The sequence below is a fragment of the Cryptotermes secundus genome, unplaced genomic scaffold, assembly GCF_002891405.2.
Source record: "Cryptotermes secundus unplaced genomic scaffold, Csec_1.0 scaffold152, whole genome shotgun sequence".
Lineage (NCBI taxonomy): Eukaryota > Metazoa > Arthropoda > Insecta > Blattodea > Kalotermitidae > Cryptotermes > Cryptotermes secundus.
The window spans coordinates 3,132,785-3,159,749 of record NW_019720705.1 but is presented as its reverse complement, the minus strand read 5'-3'; the positions used below and the strand labels follow the sequence as shown (position 1 = coordinate 3,159,749).

The 26,965-nt window shown below is 40.7% G+C and overlaps 1 protein-coding gene across 10 annotated transcripts in view; it reads left to right on the top strand.

Moving 5' to 3' along the window:
- Positions 1-26,965, top strand: part of LOC111871558 (cholecystokinin receptor type A) — a 578,235-nt gene that overhangs the window by 545,034 nt on the left and 6,236 nt on the right. For all 10 annotated transcript variants that reach the window (XM_033754144.1, XM_033754143.1, XM_033754138.1 and 7 more), the window contains one exon: positions 24,491-24,814. In XM_033754144.1, the coding sequence (XP_033610035.1) occupies positions 24,491-24,814 (324 nt within the window). The remainder of the gene's footprint in view (positions 1-24,490; positions 24,815-26,965) is intronic.

The window sequence follows — 26,965 nt, the reverse complement described above, 5'->3', positions numbered from 1 at the left end:
ATCTGTGGAGAGAAATTAATGTTATTTAGTTCTAAGACTGCCATAACACCGCATAATTTTCTGCAGTCTAAAATGCCGGGGGAGGTACACTGAAAGAGGCGTGCACACAATCTCAGATTCTCTTGCTTCCTCGTATTTGTATTAGTATTTGGGAAAGTACTGTGACGTGTAGACCCATTGCTAGGCAACGACTCGGTAAACACATTCACGCGGGAGCCAACGCTCGCAACAACTGGACGCCGATTGGTAGGCAACGGATCAGTAAATATGCCTAAAACAATACGAGATAATAAGAGACAGTTTTTCCGTGGGGACCACTCTGAGGCTATATAACGAAAAGTTCCAAGGAGGCAGTCGGTCTTTGTCAGAAACTGAGAGAGTTCAGTTGAAGAAGTGTTGGAGTCAGTTGTTGTCGAGAAGTAGGCCGAGTTCTGGGAATGGCAGTCTAAGGTGACTAAGAAGAAATGGAAACAACGGAATTAGACCGTGACAAGAAAACTTCATGTGTGACTTGAAGTGACAGGATAGACTAGTGAAGGCTGAGAATCCTAGTGCGTGTGTAGCGGTGAACTGTAAAGTGTGTAGATCAGCGATAGCTCTGTATTACCTGTAGTTCCGAGTTGTGTGAATGTATAGGATGCAATAAATTCAAACATCCAAACCACAACCCCTGTCTATAGTATAGTGATCATGAAGAATTCCGACATCTGGTTTTGGCATATTAAATAAAATCTTTGATCTCCCTAAATATGAAGAGTGGCTCATAGCATGTCGTCTCTTATGTATATGTAAAAAAAGGTAAAATTGTCCCAGTACTTAACTCATTAAGCACTACGCCATGAAAGCGTATGGGGGAGTGGATGTGTAGATCCATATTTTCTTCAGCTCGGCTCTACCTGGAGATGAGTGGTCAGCTTCACGTCCCTGCCGCTTTACCTCCGGGCAAAGAGCCCCCGGTCTCCATTAGAAAGGGGGCTGGGTGGGCCCTAGAGCCGATCTGGTTGGCGTGAAGAAGAGAAAATTCATGATTCTACCCGGACTCAAACTCCGACCCCTCGCTCATCCAACCCGCAGCCAGCCGCTGTACCGACTACGCTATCCCGACTCTCTTATGTATATGTACGATGTATGTTTATGTATGTATGTTATATACCTTTTTTTTTCCTTGGCACTACAGCCCCAGTGGGCCTAGGCCTACCTCCATGAACTCCGTTCACTTCGGTTTTTCTAGATCTTACACATACGGTAGGACTCCTTGGGCGGGTGATCAGCTCATCTCAAGGCCTCTACCTGTAGACAAACACAGAAAAACGCACACAAACATCCATGCCCTGAGTGGGATTCGAACCCACGATCCCGGCTTCCGAGCGAGCGAAGACAGTGCATGCCTTAGACCGCTCGGCCACCGTGAATGTTATATACGTTACCTATATATATATGGACGGATGTGCATCTCGTTATATCATCAATGGTTGGAGAGTTGTTATGGGGTACTCAAGAATTTACTAAACGTAGATCATTGACATTTTTTTTTTAAATTAACTGCGTATTTACAATCTGCTCTCTTATTGTGGAGCATTAAGTAAATCTGTGGGCGAGTGGCATGAGTGGGGCATTCATCCTCTGATGAATCCCCTATCAGTCTTGTTGATGGTTACTATTGTTTGCCGTGTCTTCAGCGGTTTCGTGGAGGTCAGTAGGCCATTGCCGTTTTAGTCGCCTTGGCACCTTTGGCGGAGTATTCAGGGCCGCTATGAGTTTGTTGCTATGTCCATCTAGTCGTGCGCTATATAGTCTCGACCGTCTGCGGATCTCGTCACTGACGAAAGGAGTTTGGAGGTCGTTGTGAAGAGATAGGTTGGACACATACCAGGGTGCATCTGCGACTGCTCGTAGGATTTTTGACTGTATTCTCTGTATGATTTTTGTATGTGACGGTTTAGCACAACCCCACAGTTGGATCCCGTAGGTCCATATTGGTTTAATAATGCATTTGTATAGAAGTAGTTTATTGTTCATGGATAGTTTAGATTTTTGTCCCAGGAGCCAAGACATTTCCTTTAGTTTTAGGTTTATCTGCTGTCGTTTGGTTTTGATATGCTTATGCCATGTCAATTTCTGGTCTAAGTGTAGACCTAGATATTTCACTTCGTTTTTAACTGGTATGGGAATGTTGTTTATCGATACCTGTGGGCATACTATTCGTCTTGTTGTGAAGGTAATGTGGACCGATTTGTTCTGGTTTATGTTGATCTGCCAGTTGTGGAACCAGTGCTGTAGAAGGTTTAGATGTTGTTGGAGATTTTCCGAGGCTATTATTGGATCGTTACTTGTTGCTAGGATTGCGGTGTCGTCTGCAAATGTAGCCACTGTTGTTTTGGTTGTTGTGGGGAGATCTGCAGTATATATTAGGTATAGTAAGGGGCCCAGAACGCTGCCCTGTGGTACTCCTGATCGTATCTGGTGGCATTGAGAATAGTCACGGTTGTATCTGACTTGGAAATGTCTTTCCGTTAGATAGGACTTTAGTATGAGGTAGTACGGGCCAGGAAGAGCCTTCTTGATCTTGTATAGTAGGCCAGCATGCCAGACCTTATCGAAGGCCTGGGCAACATCCAGAAACACGGCTGTGCATAGCTTTTTTTCCTCGAGGCTAGCTGCTATTGTGTTTACGATTCTGTGGGATTGCTGTATTGTTGAGTGCTTCTTCCTGAAACCAAATTGGTAATCAGGAATGATAGTGGATAAGTCTACATCTTTTTCGAGTCTGGTTAGTAGCAGTCTTTCAAATATTTTTGACGGGATTGGCAAGAGGCTGATTGGGCGATATGAGCTTGTTTCATTAGGTGGTTTGCCGGGTTTGTGGATCATTATGATCTGCGCAAATTTCCATGTGGGCTGAAAGTACGACAGTCTGATCATAGCGTTGAAGATGATTGTTAGGAGCACTATCGCTTTTCGTGGAAGCTGTTTAAGTATGGTTGCTGTGATGAGCTCGTAACCGGGTGCTTTGTGCTCGTTTAGGTTTTCTATTTCCCGTTGTGTCTCTCCTGGAGTGAACGGTTTGATTGGTGGTGCCATTTGGCAAGGCACGTCTAGGAAGTTTATTACTTCTTCTTGATTGCCATTGATATTTGGGAGGGGTGAGAACACTTGTTTGAGGTGGTCAGCAAATGTTGTCGCCTTTTCGGGATCGCTTTTCGCCCATGTACCATCGGCTTTTCTTATTGGTGGTATTGCGGTTTGTGGTCTCTTGAACTTTTTTGTGGCTTTCCAGATTGTATGATCTTCTTTGTTGAGGGATGTGATGTATCGTTCGAAGGTGTTGTTCCTCATTTTGGTTAGCGCTCTGTGTAGTTTTCGCCTCAATCGGTTGTAGGTAAGCCAATCTTCAGTATTTCTCGATCTCTGCCATCTGCCCCGCGCTTGTCGTTTTATTACAACCAGCTCTCTGATGGAGACCGGGATGTTATTTGAGTCGTTGTTTCGTTTATCGGCTATGGTTGGGGTTGAGTACCATCCTGCCGCTTGTATTGTGGTAGTGAAATGTTGTGTGGCTTCGTCTAATTCTTGAGGTTCTTTGATTCTTAGATTTAGGTTGATGTGTTCGTCGATGTACGTGCGAAAGTTATCCCAGTTGGTTTGGTTTGTACTGAGCGTTGGCATGCTGGGGTTGTTTATTTGGTATCTGCTTAGTGTTGCTATCACTGGGGTGTGGTCAGACGATAGTTCGAAATTCGATTCGACTTGGATGTAGCTGGCTGTTATGCCACGGAGGACAAAGAAGTCTAGTAGGTCGGGTTTCTTGTTAGGGTCGGATGGCCAGTACGTCGGTTCTCTGGTACTGATATGCTTGCAGTTGTTAGCGTGTATGGCCTGAAGTAGGTTTCTACCTTTTGGCGTTGTTAGCCTCGCTCCCCAGTCTATGTGTTTTGAGTTCCAGTCGCCACCTATGAGGAATCGAGTTCCTTGCGATTGGAGGAAAGTGGTGTATTCGCTGGTAGAGATTGGATGTCTCGGCGGGCAGTAGATTGCGGTTACGGTAAATGGCCATGGCTTTGCAGTGACTCGTATACTAGCGGCTTGTATTTTGTCGGTTTGATAGTGCACAAGTTCGTGGTGAGGTATCGAGTTTCTGACGATCACGGCTGCGCCCCCGTGGGCCCTGTCGTCTGGGTGATGAATGTGATATATCTTGTAGGTAGGGATCTTGAGTACAGTTTTGCTGGTGAAGTGCGTTTCTGATATGAGGGCGATGTCTATTTTGTGCATGCTAAGGAATGTTTGTAGTTCCATTTTATGACTGGATAGCCCATTGGCATTCCAGACTGCCAATCGTAGTGGGTTCTGAATTAGTTCACAATTTTATTGATGACCGTGCTGAGCATGTTGATTATCATGCTGTTTTGACTGATTAATTGGTTAAACATGGCTTTGAATTCGTTTAGGAATGCGGAAAGTTGTTCGGTTACGTTGGGTGGTTGCTGATTTTGTGTGACTATCTGAGAGTAGGGGGTGGGTTGGTGCAATGGTATTGGGACAAAGTTGATGTTATCGCTGTTGTTGTTGTTGCTGTTGTTTAACACTTGTTGTTGGGTGGTAGGTAGAAAGGGGAATTCGTTCAGATCGGTCGTGTTGATGATTGGGTTTGGTTTGTGTGCAGCGGTGAGTTTCGATGAATGTGCTCCGCGTCTTGCGTTTTGTAGGTTTTTGTATATGTTGCATCCTTTGTAGTTGGCCGGATGGGTGCCTCCACAGAGCGCACATTTTGGTGGGGTATTTGGGCTTTTTTTGCAACTGGTGGAATTATGCTCTTCTCCGCATTTGACGCAGGCGTACGGTTTCATGCAGTATGATTTAGTGTGTCCGTAGCACTGGCACCTTGTGCATTGCACGATGGTGTTTTTCTTTCTTGGGGCCTCCACCCTGATTCTCGAGTTGCACAGGAATTCGATGTCGTAAATATTCTTGTTGTTTTCTTTCGGTTCTATATCCACAAAGAATAGGGGCAGTGGCTCCTTCGTTTGTCGGTGTTGGATGTTTAGTATATTGCGGACTGTGTGGCCATGGTTTTGTAGTTCTTCTTTTATTTGTTCTGTGGGTATTGTATGGTGCAGGTTTCGCAGGACAATACGGTAAGCCCTTTCGTCTCTGATTTGATAGGTGTGATGCATAATCTTGTCTTCCTGGATTTTCCTAATTAGTTTCCTGTAGGTGTCTGCGGTATTAGTGTTGATTTTGATTGTTTCTTTGGGGAGTGCTTTGCAATAATACTGCTCTTCTTCAACGACTTCGCTTATATATTTAATCATTTCTCTATAATTTGTCACCCCGTATATGTATATCGGGGGCGGTTTTTTTCCCCTTGGTTGGTTGCTATTGATGGTGGATTTGTTCGTGTCATTTGTCTGCATATCCTCGTCTTCAAGGTCAGATAGCTCTGCAAATTTATTTTGGGTGTTGAGTTGAAACTGGTCTTCTGTTGCCTCTTCTGGGGTCAAACGCATCCTTTTCCTTTTTATAGTTTGCCAGGTGTATTTTGTGGTGGTTGGCGGGTCGTCCACTCGATCGCTTGTTGATGAGTTTTGTTTGTTGGTGTTTTTGTCACCATGTTGGTTAGTGCGCTGAGACATGATGGTTGATGGTTGCACGTTGGACGATTGTTGCGGGGGTACACTGCGATTGGTTTGCTGGTACTGGTACGGTTTGGGTTGTTGCATGACCGGTTGGGGCATTGTTGGTTGCTGTAACATTACCTGTGGTTGTAATGGTGCTTGTGGGTATGGAATCATTTGCTGTTGCTGCGTTAGCTGCTGCTGCATCATTAACTGTTGCTGCATAATTTGTTGTTGTTGTACTGGGTGTTGTTGCTGATTGACACTGAAGCACTGGTTTTGCGGAAGATGAGTTGGTTGGAACATTTTTTTTTATTTATTTTTTTATATAGTACTGTGCACTTTGAAACGTCGGCAGCACTGCCTAGGTTCACATGATGTAAAGAACTGGGTTAATACCAACGTGTAACCACTGTGAAAGACGAAAATCAATAACAGCACTAATAAATACGGCAGTTTGAACACTGTTAGACGGGTGTTGCAGGGATTGCTTGTAATAGATATGGTAGTAGATTTCCAAACATTCACCACTATGCAAAAAGTAGTTAGGTCGTAGCACTGTATGAGCTATGCCTTTCACTGTTTACACACGGTTCACTGAGCGCTGCACAAGACACGTCTGCACTGCTCGGCGTCTGTAGATAGAGTCAGATCATTGACATGTAAGCATAAAATATCCAGCTTGAAAACTGTACGCATCCTCCCCATAATAAATACGTATTAAAGATTTTCTCGAATATGGTTGATATGATTTTATTGAATTTAATTCATGGAGAAAATCACTCTAAATAAAACTGCAAGGTTGGTATTGTCAGAAAAGTAGCGGTATTATGCACTGTGGGTCCAAACTGTTGAAAAGGGCTTAACTCATCAGACGCATTACATTGCTGTTCGGTACTCAGTAGCCTTCAGTGGCGTAGCAAGGAATACACAGCTCCCATTTCCAAGCTAGCGTAGGGAATGTCAGTAATATATAAGAAAATGTATGCAATATTTTCGTGCCGTATTTTTTGTGCTGCTTCATGCCTTGCTGAACCTGATGCTCATTTACTCCATTAAGAAGATAATCACATGATATAGAGAATGCGGGGATTGCAAAAATATTTTCTTGTACTTCTCGTACTTGCCGTTACCAGGCAACGACTTGTGGAGGCTGCAGCAGACTGAGAGCACTACCGTGTGCGTAACATTGAACTGTAATGTGTAGTCAAGAGTTGTGTATAAATTCTCAATAAATCCAGTTACCAGTCCAAACCTCATCTACATTCACTCTAACATGTGGTTATATATACATGGATTAGAAAGGAGTGTTGCGTGTTATTGAAGACTGCAAGACAATCTCGTAGTTGTCCTCGACTGGCGATTCATTCTCGTCCTAGCAGTAATTTCAAGGTAAACATAGTTATGTTACTTGAAATTTTATACGTTTAATAAATGCTTGCATGCTTTTTATTTAAAAAAAATTTACTCTAATTTCCAGAAGCTGTAGAAAGTGAACTAGGAGTCTGGAATTTTATTAACTTCACTCATGTTATAATACACAGCGCTCCTTAGCTGCGGAATTTATCTGTCATGTCTGCCATACTTCGCGAAGGAATGTGAAGTCTCGTGACTTTCTGCAATTTCCAGGAGTCAACTGGCAGTTGCTCCGAACTGGTACGCAAGAGAAGCTAATTCCAAGCAATTACATTATTGGCAGGAACTTTCAGTTAAACATCCTGATTCCAGTCTCTCCTGTTATGTAAGAACAAATCCCCCCCCCCATTTTTTGATATGGGAATGTGTTACCAAATTGAGTAATAACCTGCCTCACAAAATAAGGGACTGAGGTCCATAATATCACTGGTAAGATATTTTATTGAATCTTGGTGGTTAAGATTTAGAAGGGCTGTCAATTTACTCCATTCTTTTAAGCATATTTCTAGACGGCGTTACAAAGAAGGAAGAAGCATTTGAAGATTTCTGTCTTCTGGGATGTGACACAGATAATTCTGGTAGGCAAGAACCAATTTCTTAGTGGAAGCTACTGCTTCCATTTTCAGTGCGCCTTAGATTTGTCCCTGTCTACCAGATGACACTGCTTTACAACCCCAAAGACGGCAAACATACACAGCCCCATGGGAATCTGATTTTGCGTTCATTTCTTGTGTCCGAATTACTCTTAATACCTTGATATTTGCATGTACGGGAGAATAAATCGCATTATGTACCCTGACTGGACAGCTCATTGGGAAAGGTGCGTTTGGAAAAAGAACTACACACTAAATTTAATATTACGATGGATGCATGGAAGACGCGTTCTGAGTATACTCCTATTTACTGGTGAGAGACTGTGGCAGTAACACTGACCAATGTACAGTTTGTGTTACTACAGTTGATTAACATGTCAATGTTTTGATCCTCTGCATTTACGGGTCTTCCAAGTGATCCTCTTCCCTCCAAATTTCCCGTTTGATATTTTCGATGCGTGCTACATGCCCATCGATATTATCCTACAAATGTAGTCTCCATAATAATGTGAGAATAAGGCACTCATTATGAAGTTTCGGTATGTGTGCCCAATATTCTTGAACGGAGGTGAAATAGGAAGAAATCCGAACAACTCTCTTATTACATAAGACTGGAATTTTCGTTAGTGGGTCTTGTGCCTAACTGAGAGACCTTCCCGCCCTACCGCCCCAGACTGAGGTACTGTCGCCGTATGTCTGCTTTCAAGAGTTGAAAATTATATAATGATCACACCGTACAGTCTGGTAGATGTCCACCGAAGTTTTGAAAGAATCTACTACGTCCATTTTCAGGGCAGAATTTTCTTCAATGGTTATGGAGGCATCAGATTCCTCGGAAACTTTGATAACCATCTACCAGACTGTACGGAATTGAGTTTCGGAAGACCTAAATCTTAATATTCATCGCCATGAGAGCCCCAGCCTCTTAGAGGCCTAACAACACGTTCATACATAGTACATGTGAAAGCGACGTGCTGGACGAGTCTTAATAGAATACTTAAAAAATATTCTCAGTGAAGAGAAAAATAGTATCTGAAGCAGATCTGTCGGTATAGCGATGGGCTACGGACTGGAGAGCCGGAGTTTGAATCCCTACAAGGGAAAATTTTTTCTCTTCTATACAGCGTCCATACCGACTCTCAGGCCCACCCAGGCTCCTAACCAATGGGTGCCAGCGATGATTTGCCCGGGAGTAAAGCTGGTGGAGCGTGAAGCTGACCAATCATCTGTATCTAGTGTCGAGGTCAAGAATGATATATCTATACCTCCACCCCCCAAATGTGTTTTAATGGCCTGATGTTTATTTAATTAAGTACAGGAACAACTGCAATTTGTAGTATTTTTATGCAATATGATACAAGATGTTCCTACGTTAATACAAGAGTATATATAGCTTCATGGTCCATCACAATTTGATGAAGTACCAAAAGATATATCTCTGCATAATCACAAGGATGATTTCAGTAAGCACGTGTATGAGTAATTGAATACGGCTTTAATTTAGCTGGCTGTAACTACAGAAACGACGGCCTAGCCTGATGGTAGCTGCAGGGGCATTAGCAAGTTCCGACAGACATTTGCAACAGTCACATTCTTGTGGTTCGCGTATTGCAATTGAAGCGATAGTTTACTGGTGGTTCACTGGGTCACGGCAATAAAGTGGTATGTAGTTTCTTGCTTGGAAGACAAGAACAGAAATATTCTGTGTAACTTCAGAGCGTTCCCTTACAAATTGAACCGTGAAACCGAACCCATAAGTTTGTCCCCTTTATATGCCACAGACAGAGAAACCAGGAATCACTCCCTAGTGAATGAGAACAGAGCACGAGCATTCTTCTTCAGACTGTACAGAAAGTCACTGCAGCAATCAAACCGATAAAACTTGTCAGATTTGAGATGCTCATGACAGTGGCTATGCAGATTACTGTCTTATAGGATGTGACACAGTACAGTTTGGTAGATATTTCCAGCGTTTCGGAGAAACTTAGTGTCCAGGTCTTGAGGGTAGAAGAGAAAATCGTTCATTCTTCTACCCTGAAGATGGAGACAGCACTTTCACCCGATGTTTCGGTAAATATCTACCAGATTGCACGGCGTCACATCCCAGTAGACGGTAACTTGATGATAATAGAGTTTTTAGATATGAGACATCAGAAGGAAACAAGGGAAAGGCGAATTGTAGGCGCGACAGACATTAGCGGTTACAGCATGCAACAGAAAGACGATAAAACTATGGAGCTGCGCAGATATCAAGGCCACCGGTGGATTTTTATGTACACGCAGGAGGAGGGCCTTATGCGGCTGAGGGCTCCCGAGTTCCGAAATTAACAGTTGAAAACTCTGTGAAAATTCTGTTGAGTTAAAACAGAAAACGTAATAAAGGTTATACCTCTTCATTTCATCGCTACTCAAGGAAATTGTTGCGGTTTTATTGTAACTGTACACATTACACACCGCAGCTTCGTGCCGTACGGCCTACAGTTCCTTGCGTTCTGTCCGCCCTGTTTTTCTGCTGTTACCTTATTACAGTACAGAGGCCATCAGGTCGCTCAAGGACGGAAACTGACACTTTTTGAGCGCTGATGTTTTCGTTTCTTTACCTGAAGAAGGCTATGGTTGAATAGTGTTTTATGTAATCTTCTTTATTATTATTTCTTTTTTTGTGACATTGTGGAGACGCGATAGCGCAGTGACGTAGCTACTGGCTGCGTGCTGGACGGCTGAGAAGTCGGAGTTCGAGTCCCGATAAGGAAAAGATTTTTCTCCTTTCCACTTCCTCCAGACCGGTTCTGGTCCCATTCAGCTGTCTATCCAATTGATATCTGGAACCCTTTCCCTGGGGTTATAGCTGCCTGTGCGTGAGGCTAACCACTCACCTCCAGATATTGCTGAGGTCAAGAACACGTGTATCTGTACATCCACTCCCCGATACGTCTTCATGGAGCATTGCTTAATTAGTTCAAATACGGGGACAACTTTACCATTTACCTTTGTGAGGTATACTGTGCCTTATTTCACCAGTTATTTGTGTGTTGTGGCCGGTCACGGTAGCCGAGTGGTCTAAATATACTGCCTTCGCTCGCTTGGAAACCGGGATCATGGGTTCGAATCCCACTCAGGGATGGATGTTTAGTTTATGTGTGTGTGCGTTTTTTCTGTGTTTGTGTACAGGTAGAGGCCTTGCGACGAGCTGATCACCCGCCCAAGGAGTCCTACCGAATGTGTAAGATCTATAAAAACCGAAGTGAACGGAGAAGTTCATGGAGGTAGGCCTAGGCCCACTGGGGCTGTAGTGCCAAAGGGGGAAAAAAAAATTGTGTGTTGTTATGAAATGCAATTTAATGAATAGCTATTTATGAACTCGTGAAAATATAGCATGAAACCTAGTATGACCCGTCAAGTGAGGGGTAGAAAATTGGTGGAAAAGCAGAGAGACAACTCGTTTTTGCCTCCCTACAGATTTTTTCGTCGGGTTCATGATTCATTAGGGACAAGAAAGGAAACATAAGTTGCAGCTGTTCCATGTAGCAACTATGTAAAACGCGTGAAACTGGAAAAACATCACCCCAATTTTACTCAAATAATGTGGTTAATTCAGTCACTTTGTGTGTTGAAAAGAGAACTAAGCCCAATGATAATGATCTCCAGTCAAAGCAGAATTCATAGTCGATTTCAGAGACGCTCCTTAAGTCAATGATATTGGTTTATGGAGTTACTTTCTTACTTACCCATGGAGCTGAACCCTTCTTGAAGAGCCGCCAAATCTGCAACTACTCAAGAATTACCCAGCATTTTAGGGAACCCGAAGGTTCATTACCGTGTTCACAAGAGCCCTCCGCTTTTCTCTATCATGAGCCAGATCAACCCAATCCATATCATCCCAACCTATCTCTCTAATATTCATTTTAATATTGTTCGCCCACCTACGTTTTTGTCTTCCCAGTGGTCTCTTTCCTTCTGACTTTCCCATCAATATCCTAATGTACTCCTCTTCTCATCCATTCGTGCTACATGCCATACCCATCTCGTCCTCCTCTACTTGATTATTCTGATTATACTTGGAGACGAGTACAAGTTATAAAGTTGGATTTTGGAGTAAATTTCTTAAACCAGATGTAATAAAATATAAGTTTTTCGTCAAATAAAAAATTTAAATTTGAAAGGACGAGGGAGGAGAAGAATATTATGCAAGTCTCAAAGAAAAATCAATTTTTTTAGTTAAGAAGAATGGAACGAAGGAAAAGAGAGAGAAGAATATATTCTCAGAAACATGCAAATGTGTACACACTCACAGCTGTAAACTGTTTGCTGAAGCTAGCAAAGGAAAGCAAGCGACTGAAATATGATCCTCCAATCTAGACATGCATACCGAGATTATTAAATGTGTAAGGAGCTTTGAAGACTCAGTTGTCTACGTTCATAAGAAAACGTAAATTAACCAAAGGAATTAAATTACAACTAAATGTACAGTATGAAAATAAAGCTCTTATTTGTGACAAATGATGAAACTCATAGCTCTAACCTCTGCTAGGAAGTCTAAGTCTTGCTTTCAGAAGTCTTGACGTGACTGCTTGTTCGAAACCTGAAGGCAGTTTCGTAATTCGTCTGAAATAGCTGACTGAATTTGATTTTACGTTCTGAAAGGTCATATGAAAATTGTCAGTATTTTTTCTTGGTACAATTAATTCCTTGAGGTCAAGAAAATGTAGATCTCTACATCCACTTCCCTATACCCCTTCATGGCGTAGTGCTTCAATTAGTTAAGAACAGGGACAGTTTTACCTTTACCTTACAAGTAATTACTTATCTCGTCATATGACCAAATAATTTCTTGCTACCATAGTTAATTATCTATGAAAAAGACGTTTCTGACGGAAAGAAAAATGCTAAGCGTTCCTACACTCTATTCCAGACATATTTCACACTGCAGAGCTTGCTGTTAATTTCAGATTCGTGAAAGTAGGTGGTTAAATCATTGAAGATTTAAATTTTCTGGGCTTAGAGGACAGTGAATGAAGTGATGGGAGGTTGGAGAAAACTGCATAATGAGGAGCTTCATAACTTGTACTCTTTTCCAAGTATAATAAGAATGATCAAGTCAAGGAGGATGAGATGCGCAGGGCATGTAGCACGAATTGGGAGAACAGGAATGCATATAGGATATTTGTGGGAAAGACAGAAGGAAAGGGACCAATGGGAAGACCAAGAAGTAGGATAGTATTAAATGGATATTAGAGGAGAAGTTTAGGATAGTATATACTGAATCGATCTGGCTGAGGGAAGGAACCAGTGGAGGGCTCTTGTGAAAAAGGTAATGAACTTTCGGGTTCCATAGAATGCTGGGAAGTTCTTGAGTAGCTGCACAATTGGCGTCTTCTTAAGATGAGCTCAATTCCATGAAGCTTTTATGGCCTAAATTGTGGCACTAGTTCTGAATTTTCCTGGAGAGTTTCAGGAAAACATGAATGACTTCAGAATAGTCGATGTACTGGCCGATATTCTAAGCGGTTATTTCTCTAATACAAGCCGGAAAATTAACCTCCTCTGCTAACCCGCTTGGTCATAGCTATTCTTGTGAGTAAGCCATAAAGGGTAAAATACATAGATCTATAGGAGGCACTTCTCCAGACGTGCTGAATTTTTCGGGTAATGTCTCAAAAGGAAAGTTTCTTTTATTTTGTTTTTAGCTCGTACGGTCTAGTCACTAAGGTTTCTCATCACGTACAGAACGGCACCCCGTCTATATTTAGAACCCCGACATAAAAACGGCGAACAGATTATTCTAGAGCAAATATTTCGAACTTCGCGCATTTATCATTTTCCTGAATATGCATGCCAAATAGACTGAAGTAGACACTGAATGGCGTCGGAACAGATAATTGGGTTATGCATCATACTTAATCCCTGTCTCTCTGACATCGCTTGATTTACGCGAGAACGAGGACTGCGGTCATACATACTGGGCACAAAAAGCGCTATCATCTCTGTAGTATAAACCACTTAGTTCCATGTCATGCAGTCTGCAGTACAGGGGTTCGTGCAGTACCGCCACAAACACTGAGGCTGTTTGAACAAATCTAAGAATCCCAACTCAGAAAAGACGTATTACTTTAATGATCATATCAGTATAAAGAAGTGTATTCTCCCATCAGTGAATTCTTGTTGTGTCAGTACTTCTAAGTCATCTCACTCTTTGCACTAAATTATGCCTCCATATGCGACAGGACACCAAAATACGTATTGTAATTAAAATGTTAGATACATCAGTAATGTGCTGAAATTTGACTATTTTCTAAGCTGCATTTACGTAATGTGCATGACACCTGTCAGTAAGACAATCAATTGTGTGAAAATGGGAACAGAGCCAAGTAAAGATAAATAGACCTCCAGAAGCAAGACGATTTCAGGCAAAATATTTTTTAATTAATTAAATATTACCCAAAACCTCCAGAAGACCATTACACTACATTCCCCGTTGTGACCCAGTATACAGTACGTTCTAAATATCTTTTGTTAGTGCCCTTGTAAGTTCAGCGGGCGTATTCTTTCTACCTATTTATTTAGTAACTTCAAGAGAATTTTTACTTTCTACCCCAAACAAATTCACAAGCACAACGAGTATATTGTACGATTCATTTAGATGGTTGCTTCAGTGAAATGTCTGGAATACTTTGGCGCGAAAATGAATTTTATATATACCGTAATATGAGCGGAGAGTCAATATTGATGTTAAGATAATATAATATTATGTTTAAGCATCCTGTTGCACTCCACACGATAAATGATATAATGATACAAATTCCGTCCCGAGTGCAAACAATATATTATGTGTCCTTGATCTTGCTCCTCTACACTACATGTTTCGGCCTCAGACGGCCATCATCAGGTGTATAATACTCACGTTGCTGTCACACTGCAACTTATATATATATAACTTAGATAATATACTTAGATTAACACATACTTTTAGCTATAAATACAACTAGTTACACATACAATTAGATAAGCTGGTAAGTGTTGTTGTTGCGAGGTAACATCGTGACATGGCCGCGTTGTGTCACCTCTGAAATAGAAAAATAATTTCACTGTATAGGAAAGGCAGAAAACATCTTTGGTTACTTTGTGACACGTTTCCTTACTTTCCTCTTGGGGCTTGCTCTGTACATTTTTCAGCCGCCATCCCAAACTAAAGTCAACGAGAAATGTGGAAGTACTTTCCATTCGAGGAAACTGCAGGGGTGTACACCACATATTCATGTGGAACTAACATCATTCAATATTCTGAATATTATTTCAAGTAGACACAAATTGGAAGTCTTCCAGATAGTTGTAAATCAAGCGAAACTGAGGTACGTGGAGCTGAAGGAGGTTGGACATTGCTTTCGAGAGAACAGTTATTGTTATTATAATACTGATTTTCTGTTCGTGAGTTCTGTATGGATTCCCATAACCTTCGCAACTGAACAGTAGGATGTGCCCAAAAGTATATCGAACCGAGCTCAGGCGTACGAATGTGTAATAGAAATGTTTATATAAGCTATTATCATAATCTCCAAAGTATTTAAATATTATACGTTTATATTTATTCAGGAGTGTAAGTAAATTTGCGCGTAAAATAAATAAAACCCCGTTAAAATGAAAAAAAGACCAGACGAAATGTAGGGCTTCTTTATTGTGTAAAGTTTTATTGAAATCAGACAGGCAGCTTGATGGTTTATAATTGCAGAAAGACGGACGGACACAACTTTATTTATTTATTTATTCATGGTTTATTAACGACGCTCTCGGTAGCTCAGACACACAGTGTCGAATTATACACTGGTCAGTAACCGAAGAATCGGAAAGTACTTGGAAGGAAACAGACGTGGTCTAATTTGAGGTAATATCCCAGCCTCGAGAGACTGAAGTAACAACGCCAAACTTCAGTCAGGGCAGTCGAAATTCTAACCGGCCGCCTCCCGAAGAGAAACCTAAGTTAATAAAAAGTCCGTCGAGTGTAACAATTTGTAGGTCACTTCTTTATCACTTCTGCCTTACATGTTTCGGTTTGACACAACCATCATCAGAGGCACTTACTACAATTATGAAAGCACTGTCGTTGTTTATGATGTACACAGTTATGTTTGTTGTGTGGACACTGCTACGATATGTCAACGTGTAAAAGCACAACACTTGCTAGGATAGTTGAGTGCACTATCAATTCTCACCTTCCATCCGAAACTGCCCTCAAGTTAAAACGCCAATGTTAAAATATTTAAATATTTAAAATTTTTTTAAAAATTTAAAACATTTGATGTAAAATGTTAAGCTCCTCCTTGTTAATTCATCCCGAAGATGGGAGATGTCAGCTTGAGGTTGTATGGCTTATGGTTAGATGTTTCCTATGTGCTGTGTGTTGTGTACTGCAGTGATAGTGTAACGGACCAAAAATGAAACAATTCAAAATAGAAACCTAAGCTTTACCGCTACTTAACTATCTAATGCAAATTAAGACAAAGTGCTTCTTAAACACAGACACGTATATTCATGAAACAATGCTGTTCAGGTTTCCCTACCGTCTCATTGTAAGTCACTGAAACATGTTTCATGCTGCATCATGTAGTATCATTCCTAAGCAAAGATCGCAGGAATGAACATGCGTTGCTTGGTAACGGTCGCCAAACACATCAACGATATCCGAACTTTCGCTAGGCAAAGTCCCATATCAGGAATAGAGGGGCTGCTGGAGGCGGTGTTTTCTGTTGGATCCGTCACTAGACTACATATGTCGGAGCTGTCAGTTGTCAGTTGAAAATCAGCGTGTGAAGAGAAGACTAGGAGGTTGGTGTGAAATTGCCGCAAACCTGGGACCCAGTCAGTTGAGTAGAGATCTGCAAGAGAGGAAGAGAAGAGACTGCGCTGCAGTTTACTTGACAGTTGACAAGACTTTAGCTACGGGATATTCGCCAGACAGTAACGACTTGAGAGCAGGAAGCTGAAGAATCTCCACTATTAGAAGTCATTGCTAGGTAACGGTTTTTGAAGACATAGCAGTCTGGAAAAACCTAAGCGGTTTCTGTGGTAATTCTTAAAGTATTGAGATAAGCATGGGGGCTGTAATTACTTGTAGTTCCAAGTGGTGCATGTAAGTGGTCAATAAATCAATTCACCAATCCGCACACCTTGTATAGTCACTCCTTAATACGCGACAATACAAATGTTCGGGTTATAGATAGAACGGGTTAATAATAGCTTAAATATTAAAAAATCGCTAGCTCCACTTGCGTTCACATGTAACACATATTTCATAAGGCAGACTACGTGAGATGAACGCTAGCAAATAGATGCACATGTTGCTAGACCTTAGGGAAATGACTAAACCGGAGTTCTAAAGGCGTGACCAAAAGTTTGAATAAGAGCCTTTAGTACGTGAAAAGCACTCATTTACCCAACGTCTGCCATGGTCTTATGCATGATATCTCATGAGGTTTTCCGGCATGAACTTTCATGTATTAGTTTTCCATACATCAGGGATCCCTTTAATCATATGCCTCTTGAACACTTCAATCTTTACGGATGTTACACCTTCTAGTCCAATGAAAATTTACTGATGATTCGGAGAAGCCTGCTGCCACCGCTTTCAAAGTTGAAGATTAATCGAGCAAGCAAGTAGCAAGCAGAATGACTCAAGAGTTCTGTATTCTGGGATATAACGTTGTGAATTTAGTTGAAAATGATCCAACGTTCGGAAGAATATGTCGCCTCCATCTTCAGGGTCGAAGAACAAACGAAGCAAGAATCCAGCGTGAAGTAGGTAAGAAACAGATCGTCTCTTCTTCGGTCCTGAAAATGGAGACGACATGTTCCTCCAAAACGTCGGTGGTCTTTCAACGGTCTACACAACGTCGGCCCAGTAGAGAGAATTCTTCCTAACCACCGCTCTGAAAACTTCAAATCCTGCATAATAATTCATCTCACACACATCTTGAATTAATTATCATGAAAATAGAATGCGAATAAGATAAATTCGTATTATATTTTATCTCCATTTGTTCGGTTAATAATTTTCTGTTATATTAATTCTTCGTTTTTGTTCAGAACAAGAAACCGTGCCTTTTAAAAAGTATATAAAATAGCAATTTATTTTTTGTACTCTGTATGATTTGGAAACTAATTGGATAAAATAATTCTGTCTTTAAGCGGACTTCAGTTTTCCGAACAGCTTTCAATCTTGCTATGCTTCTTTCTTTAGTGTTCCTATGTTCTCTTTCGTCCTAGTATTTAAATTTCACTACCCTTTCGAAAAATATATTAGTTGCATTAATTATTATTTATTATATTACTGAGATGGAAATCCACTTATACGCGTATTTGTTTTTATACCTGTTTCTATAACAAGGGTTTTCTTGGCTTTCAAGTAAGTTTCGGCTTCCACCCCCCCACCCCCCCCTCGAGCTAGTCAGTTATCTATACATTCTAGATGTCCATGTGACACGTGTTAGTAATCACAACGGAAGCTGCCATAATGTCACTATGTGTTACGCCGCACTCTAATTACATGTACTTGCCGTGACAAGAGTGTTCAAGGTTGAAGCCATATAAAAATGGATTCTTTAAAACAGCACAATCGGAAAGCGTGCGGTAATATTAGTCTCTGTACGTTGTTGTCTTCGAAACACACGCGCTACTCTGATGTCGAGCAAATTATCAACAATAGCAAAGTCGCAATAGAACCCTAAGCACACCTGGTTCGTATTTCAGAGGCTACGGGTTTGGATCCGACCCGGAATCCGGCTGTAATGACCGAAGCCTTTTCCGGTTTGTCTTCATCCCACTAAGGAAACGCCGGGTTGGGACTTCCTATTCTGCTGACTGTTTGCTTCATGCTGGTTTCCTGCTTGGCTTAGTCTTCTACCCTGAAGTTGGAGGCGACGTATACCTCCGAAACGTCGGCTGACTTTAAACGGGCTGCACTGCACTATTTTACAGAAGAAACAACTCTTCCTAACCATTGCTGTGAGATTCTCAAATCCTACATCATGCTTGGTCGCAACAGCTTCCTTTCATATCCTTTCCAATTCGTTAGTCATTAATCCTTCTAGCTATGGAAAGCGTCGTCATATAAACCAAACAAATAAACCATCTAATACAAACTATGTCTTGAACTCTTTAATTTTCTCGCCCGAAGCTTTTAGTTCTACGAGATAGTGACGACCCGCCTAAATATGCGGCAACTTGTCTGGCTCTCCTGTAAAGCATGCAGCCTAATTATTAATGGTGTAACTTTGTGTTCTTTCTGTGCTAGAGGAAGTAATTTATAACACAAAAGGGCTCACAAATTTTCGTGGAGGGTTAGAAATAAAAGATGGCGTAACGTAGCAGGCTATTCCATGTTCATAAGATTATTTAAAATTTGTAGGTGTTATTAATTTACGTCAGAAAATTTAACTAATCCAAAAGATGACAGGAAGACCAGATTTAAAGCATCTGAACGCCTGAACTGGCTTATGGCACGCAACTCTTGAGTTTGAAAACGGTAAAGAACAAATATTTACTGAAATATAAAAATAGCACTGATGTTTGCTAGAAGCCTCCTATCTCCATCAGCGTCGGCTTTTCTTGGATACACAGTTTCTGCAACACTTCCACAATGTCTCTTCTCCAATAAAATTCAGATAAACCAGACTGGAAATCCAGAAACTAACTGATAGGGACAGCAACAGTGTATATGCTTGGCTCCCTAGTCGCATTCACAGTCTAGTAACATTTTCGTCACTTGAGAATGTACATACATCCAGTAAATTTCGTTCATGTTAAGCTTACAGCGTAAGTGCCAAGTGGCACTGATATGAATGATTTCCTTACTGTAGTGTTAAGTGATGTGTATTGTGGTGTCCCTTCGAAATCTGTGTTAACTATCACATACAGAAAAGTCTCTCTTCTCAAGCCGCAAGTGAAAAAATTTCGCTCCTGTTTAACATGGAAATTCGTAATGATGTTCACGAGAGCTCCTTACTCTGCATTACCCTGAATTGCATTAACCCAACCCTCGCTATGAATCTCTTTTATTTATAATATTATTTCCATGGTATCCCTTGCAATGTAAGGCTCTGAAGGCTATGAGATTATCATAATATAAGTGTAGGTTAAAATGTTTTACAATTTGTCAGCAGTCTTGAAAGTCACTTAGTTGTCTGACTGATAATGAAATATGCGGATGACAAACCAAGGCAACATCAGGCAAAACGGATGTCTCAGGGGAACCCCCACTACAGCAGAATATTCTAAATTTCAAATCTCACAATAAACTAGTGCATGTGCAACGTTGGTTATGTTCATAAACTATTTGTGATCAGCGTATATACAGTGAAAATTATATTAATGTTATATTTGTTCAAAGCCTATTAAAAATGGGCCTGCCTGTCTATGGTAGAAGCGGTGGTGAACGGCACGTGCACTTGGATCGTGGTTTTGTTGTTGTATTTCCCAGCGCACAATCCTCGAAATTGAATGACCTTCATGTTTCTGTCAAACGCACAGCAGATAAATAGATTAAGGCAATAAAATAATGTGTGAACATGAACGAATGAAATATGGGAAATGGTAGTCAAGAACAAGATGAAGAATCCAGAAAAAACACAAATATTCTACAATGGAAAATCACATTAATGTATAAAGGAACAATGTGGGAGATTTCCTACTTTTATTTCCAGATTAACTTTCTCTTTTTTCTTTTTGGTTTCGTGGAGTGGGGTGAGACTAAGTACACTTGGTACGTCGGTCAGTAATTGGCCTACAACACCAGCCCCGGATGATAGATGAGTATGGAGCATTTTGGTGAATGAGAATTGGTAAGGGAACCCCAAGTACCCGGAGAAAACCTGCTCCAGAGCCACTTTGTCCAAAATAAATTCCATATGACTTGACCTAAGATCGTACCCGGTCCACCGCAGGGCTACCTTTCGTACTTTATGGTAAGTATTGTATAGTTTCGCTACATGTATACCATTGCTAGGCAACGTGTCGATAAACAAGTTCCAGCGAAGAGAGATTCTTGGTAAACAGTATGTTGCTTGGTTACGCAACAATAGATGAGGCTCTTTTCAATGTCGCAGTGCCGAGCAGCGGTAGAACAACGATGCTATGCAACCCGTTTCTAAGCAACGGTTCGGTAAATACACTTCCGTATAAGAGATGACGTCAGCAACAATAGGGTCTATACGGAGTGAGAAGTTAATACGGTTATAGAGTTATTACAAGGGCAGTTACGAGACAGCTGTAAGCTGAAAGGATGAGTCCAGAAGAACTTTTAGTTCCGAAGTTCTAGAGTGACTGAAGAAGAAATAGCAAGAAGACTTCATAGTGATATGAAGTGCTAGTTTCTGTGTTGAGATCCGTTGTTGGGAGACGACTATCGGATACCCAGAATCCTAGTGCGTGTGCAGCGGTGGACTGGAAAGTGTGTAAATCAGGGATAGCGCTGTATTTGTGGTAATTAAGAGAACTTGTAACCAAGGTGCTGATAAATCTAGTCACCCGATCTAAAATCCGCTATTTCTGTCACGCGTACCACCCTACACCTAACAGTATTTTATGGTACTTAAGATATTATGTAAGCAAGTAACACCAAGCCAGTGGTTTATGCATTCCATTTAACTGAAATTCTTCCTGGTCCAAAGTATATTGAAAAATATTAGCAATGAAATATCCCTACTCCTATATCGCAGCGAAGAGGAAATGTTTCTTGCACAAGATATCAACTGTTACGGAGCCAGAAATTTCATTATCTCCACAACTTCGCTCCACATCTTTCTACCCTGAGCCAGATGGACCAATCCCATATCGTCACATCCTGTTCCTTTAAGGTCAGTTTAAATATTATCTTCCAATCTAGTCTAAGCCTTGCCAGTGGTTCCGCCCTTTCAGGGTTTCAGCGTTATGAGGTATGTAATAAAACTTAGCAGCTAAAACATGTATAAAACACTTTACAAACAAATAGCTTTTTAAATTCGCATGAAGTCGGGGGTTGTTTCCATTATCCTGCAGTGAATCTCTCTCACTAGAACTTAATATTTTGCAAATATGCTTGCATTGCACTAAAGATAACAACAAAATGCTATTCATGAAGGAAAGGGAATTAATTTGCTTTGGTACTTCTACAGAAATATTTCGTCTGAATTCTCTATTCACTGAACCTTCATTTCATTAAAATATTTTTATGGTGACATAAAAGTTTGCAATAAAGCAGAAGTGTTTTTTTAATAAAATAATTTCCGTGATCTTCTTTGACTGCATGTTTATTTCAGTGTGATATGATCAACAATTTCATGCTTTTTGTTTTTCACTTATGTAGTCATTCTCCGTGTTTGTTTAAAATGTTTTGAGTGTCAACTACAGCTGCCCAGCCTGACTACATAGATTGTCATGCATGCTGAAAAAGAAAATGTACGAAAATTTATACACACTGGTGGTATCGAGGTGAATAAAATATACGATATTATTCTTAGGACTGGGTCGCAAAATAGGGGTTTGCTTATATTAACAGGAAGTAGAACACAATTGTTGCTAATAAATCAAATCCACACGTTCGAAATATTTCTACACAGATGCTAACTTTAAAATTGTGAAACACTCTTAGTTCAGGACTTGTAAATGAAACAAATTTCAAAATGATCCAGAATTTAATATAGGCTCTACTCAATTTATCCATAACCTAAGAAGTACTTTCTGATACTTGATGTTTTTATTCTGGTTCTCTAACCTACAGGATGCAAAATAAATGACCTCCTCTTCCTGAATGTTAACATTACATTTATGACGTACTCTCTGCTACCACAACGAGGCTCTGGCGACCGAGATGTGACAGAACAACTCATGCATGTGATGAAGGGAGGATGTCACTGGTCAGATATTCGTTTTGTCTCATTTGACTAGAGTACTTAAGTATTTATAAATTGATCCGTCCTCTAACATGATGAAAATAATAGTAACCAGCACACTTGGGTCGAACCTAGAACCAGTAATCAATCAAAGTGGCAAATCTACAGTTTTACGAGGAGATTTGCTTTTACCACACCTGGGATTTAACACTGGATCCCCGCAGCGAGAAACAAATGCCAAACTGCCTTAGTTGCGGCACGGCTCCAAGGGAATGTATTGGCTTTATAAATTTTAAATTTGTGTATTTGAATTTAATATCACTTCAGTACTTAGAAATTATGCAGATTATACACTGGTCTCCAGCAGGCCAGATCTGGCTTCCATTAGTTGCAATGCAATTTCTTGTTGATGTTCGTAAAGTGCCTATGCTTTATAACTCCCCCAGCACCACTGGTAGTGTACAATGTATGATATTAAGACATAAGTGTCTACGGAAGTAATAATGCATTAGTGCTGAGTAGGCATTAATATTTGTTTCTATAACGAATCTAATAGCCTATAGACAGTACAAAAGCTATGGTCCTCCTAGAAATCTAAGTAATAAAACAATATATTATAACATGGTTTCCAACATTTCGTAATTTAACTGTCATATGGTTTACTAAAATGTCACTAAATCTAGTCTAGTCTAGTAACCATCTCATACTTTCGCACTTAATAACACAGATATTTAAGATGTCTTTTAACATGTTCCAGAGTCAGTCATTATGACAATGTGATATTTCTTTTATCCTGTCCATGGTTTATGCTGACCGTCTTACAGTGTAGTCATTTTAGAATGAAGACATCATGGCATGCGGTACAATAGTTTAACGTGCATAAAGACACCTGAACATGGCACATTAGTGCTGAAACATGTAGTGTGGAAGTGAAGAATAAGGTGAAAAAGTGTATAGTGTATACACTGTAAGACGGTCAGCATAAACCATGGACATTAATCAGTGTAACGGGACGCTAAAATAGAACATTCTTTTATACCGTCAAAATCTGCCCACCCTCGTAGCCTGTAATTATATAAGCTTTAATTTGTTTTTCACACGTTAACCTCTACCGTTGTTCAAGGCATTGATAAGTGTAGCAATATATTTTCAAGTTTAAATAAAACAAGAGCACTTTATTTGTTAAATACATAATACTGGGTATCTCGCCAGTCCATTGGCGCGCTGGCTGTTGCCTAACAACGAGATTTAACATTCGTTCGCTGAGACAGTTTCCATTGCTGCTCGTTGGAACAGGTTTACCGAGCCGTTGCCCAGAAAAGTTTTGAGCAAATCTGTTTCAATATATAATAATTTAAAAATTCCCACGGTCTATGTATTTGCTTTTTTTGAAATACCTAGCAGAATACGAGTATATGAGCGAATATATAATGCGCAATAAGATTTCGTGAGTATTTGGAGGGGGAATCTTTCATATTACATTTCTGTAAATGCTATCGCCCAACAAATGTATGACGAGGATTTCTCAGGATCGCCCACGTGCACTGTGCAACCTGAAAACATAGGCCTGTACCCCTACATGAAGAGCAGAATAGTGACGTCGGACCTCATCTACCAAACACTGGCTTCGCCGCCTTTTCATTGGTGCACGTTACGTTGAGTCCACTTTTAATTTCGTGTAATTCGTAGAATGTACTTATTTATCTACTTATGGAGCTGACCCCATCTTGAGAAGTCAATTCTGCAGCTACTCAAGAATTGCCCAGCATTTTATGGAACCCGAAAGTTTATTACCGTGTTCAAAAGAGCCCTCCACTGGTTCCTATCCTGAGCCAGATCCATCCAATCTATACCATCCCATCTTATCTCTCTAAGATCCGTTTTAATATTTCCCACCCACCTACGCCTTGGTCTTCCCAGTGGTCTTTTTCTTCGTAGAATATATTCATAATTAAACCGATATATCAAGAGGCCTGTCTATTTAAGAGAGGATTTTGTGGGTTTGCAGGTGCGGATGCCTACGTCCAGTAACAACACATCGGTTCGATATCCTGGTACTCTGTCGGCAGGCAAAACGGTGACCATCGCCTCACTGCCCACGACAGCAAACACAGGAACGTACGGCACAGCTCCCGAAAATTCCAGGCTTTTAGGTTCCAGCAACGGAAATGGGGCCGCTTGCAGAGATGAAAGGGACCTCAGAGTAGCTGGTGGAACAGTGGAGAGCCAAGACTTCAATACACCGCCCGGGGAGTCCCCCAACAATTACACTTTCACTCGGCACGCCATTCGTTCCAATTACATGGACAAGAGCATTGATGCCAAAAAGAAGGTACCTATAATGAAATACATTTTTTCTGATAATAAAAATAATGTTAATGATTCGTTGTTATTATTATAACAACGAATCAACAACAACAACAGCAACAGTATATCCAATAGCAATACCAAAAAAAAGGAAAACCCCACATAACTTGTATTGGTAGCATATTGTCACGTGTTAGAACGACTCTTGACGGAGTTTTGGACTGGAGATTGGATTTATTGACCACACTAACACACGACTTGAGACTACACTTAATTATAGCGCCATTTTTTCACACTTTAGAATCCCTGCAGTAAACACTAAGACTTTCTGGTCTCCTGTGTTTTCATCAGTCGCTCCTTGGTAATGGCTGTAACAGTGGGGATTCTTCAACTGCACCGACAAAGTCTTCTCTTCACAGATTCCCTTATAACTTACTTGTTCAACTGACTAACTTCTAAACTTGTCTCAGTTATAACCTCTTTACATGGACCTCGTAGAAAACACCGCTCACTTTTGTACTCCAATCGTTTCCGTGGGAACGTGTTCGTTTGTGACGATTTTGTACAGTCAAGGCTGAGTATGCTTGCTTATTAAGAATATTGTGGCATGCCGCCAAAAATCCGGACGATAAGACGTCCATTGGTAGGCAACGGCTGCGATAAACATGTAAATTTCAGTGGGAACGGAATACCAGCAGGGCGTTACCTAGGAATCGCATAAACAACAAATACGTTTCCCCGGAGTTTAAAGGACAGCAAGAGGTTCGTTGCATAAGAGCGGGCGAAACCAAAGCCTCCTACATGGTGCGCTCTTTTCAGTCCCAATGCACATTATAAAAGTCCAGCTTCGACGAGACCAGTCAGTTTCTAGCGTAGCTCCGACTAGAGCAGAAGCAAGCTCGCATCCGACAAAGGGCAGAAGACACTTCACCAAGATCAGCGGTGCAAATAATTATGAGAGTGAAGAAGAAATGTCTAAATGCTGTTACAAGTTAAGAATGATTGTTCTTGCGAGTGTAAAAGTGACTGTCCAATAAACATATTCCCCAAATCCAAGACCGCCGTGAATTTACTTGTCGCGTTTCCTGGGAAACACGCGACAATATGTTGCCTAGCCGTGAATGTTATTTCGTTGTTTGTTTCGAGGTCGTTACCCAGTAACGACTCTACACGCTGCAATATCTTCACCTACTGAAACCGTAGAAAATGAAATTCTTGTAGCCATATTAAACAGCTATTATATTCTATTAAATATGATTCTTTAGATTGTTATCATATTCTAAATAAGTACAATAATAATTGCCTGACCGTCTTGTAAATTCATAAAATACGTTTTACTGTATTCCTTGAGAAGATCCAAATGTATTTTACTGGTGTAAAAGCCCGTTGTAAAAATAGAACAAAATTACAAAGTGGTCAGTTCTGTCTTCTGCGACATAGCGCCGTGCAGTCCACTGAAAATCATGCGACGTTTCCGAAGAATATTCGGCCTCCATCTTCAGGGCTGAAAAAACGAACAAGAAACCAGGCTATTCTTACTGCCACCTTCACGATATTTCCTTGTTTGGCTTATTCGTAGACCCTGAGGACGGAGGCGATTTGTTGCCTCGAAATTTCGGTTGACTTTCAAAAGTCAAATTCTTTCTGACCGACGGTCAGTAGACCAGTCTATCTTGGAATAAAGCACATATCTGGGACCAGATTTTTATTACTGTCAAACAGTTGCAGGCATATTGATGTGGGGCGCTCTCTCTGACGAGAGCACGGGTCTGCCATTTTACACGACGATATATCCTAGAAGATGGAACTCTTCGTAACAACCTTTGTGAGAACCTCAAACCCACATCGAAAAAATTAATTTGTTGAAAGTGATACTACTACTACTACTACTACTACTACTACTACTACTACTAACAATAATAATTCAATTCAATTCATTTCTTTATTATTTATGTGCCAAGTCAACAGCCGCAAGGCCAATTACAGACAGGGCACAGTGTAGGTAAAAGTAATTACATTATAGACAAACACATTATAAAGTCAAACACAAATTACAGGCAAGCCCTGGGGAAAACACAATAATGTAGAAAAGTAAACAAACAAACAAATAATAATAATAATACTAATAATAATAATAATGGGTTCTGGGTTTGATGACTGGATTTATTGGCACTTC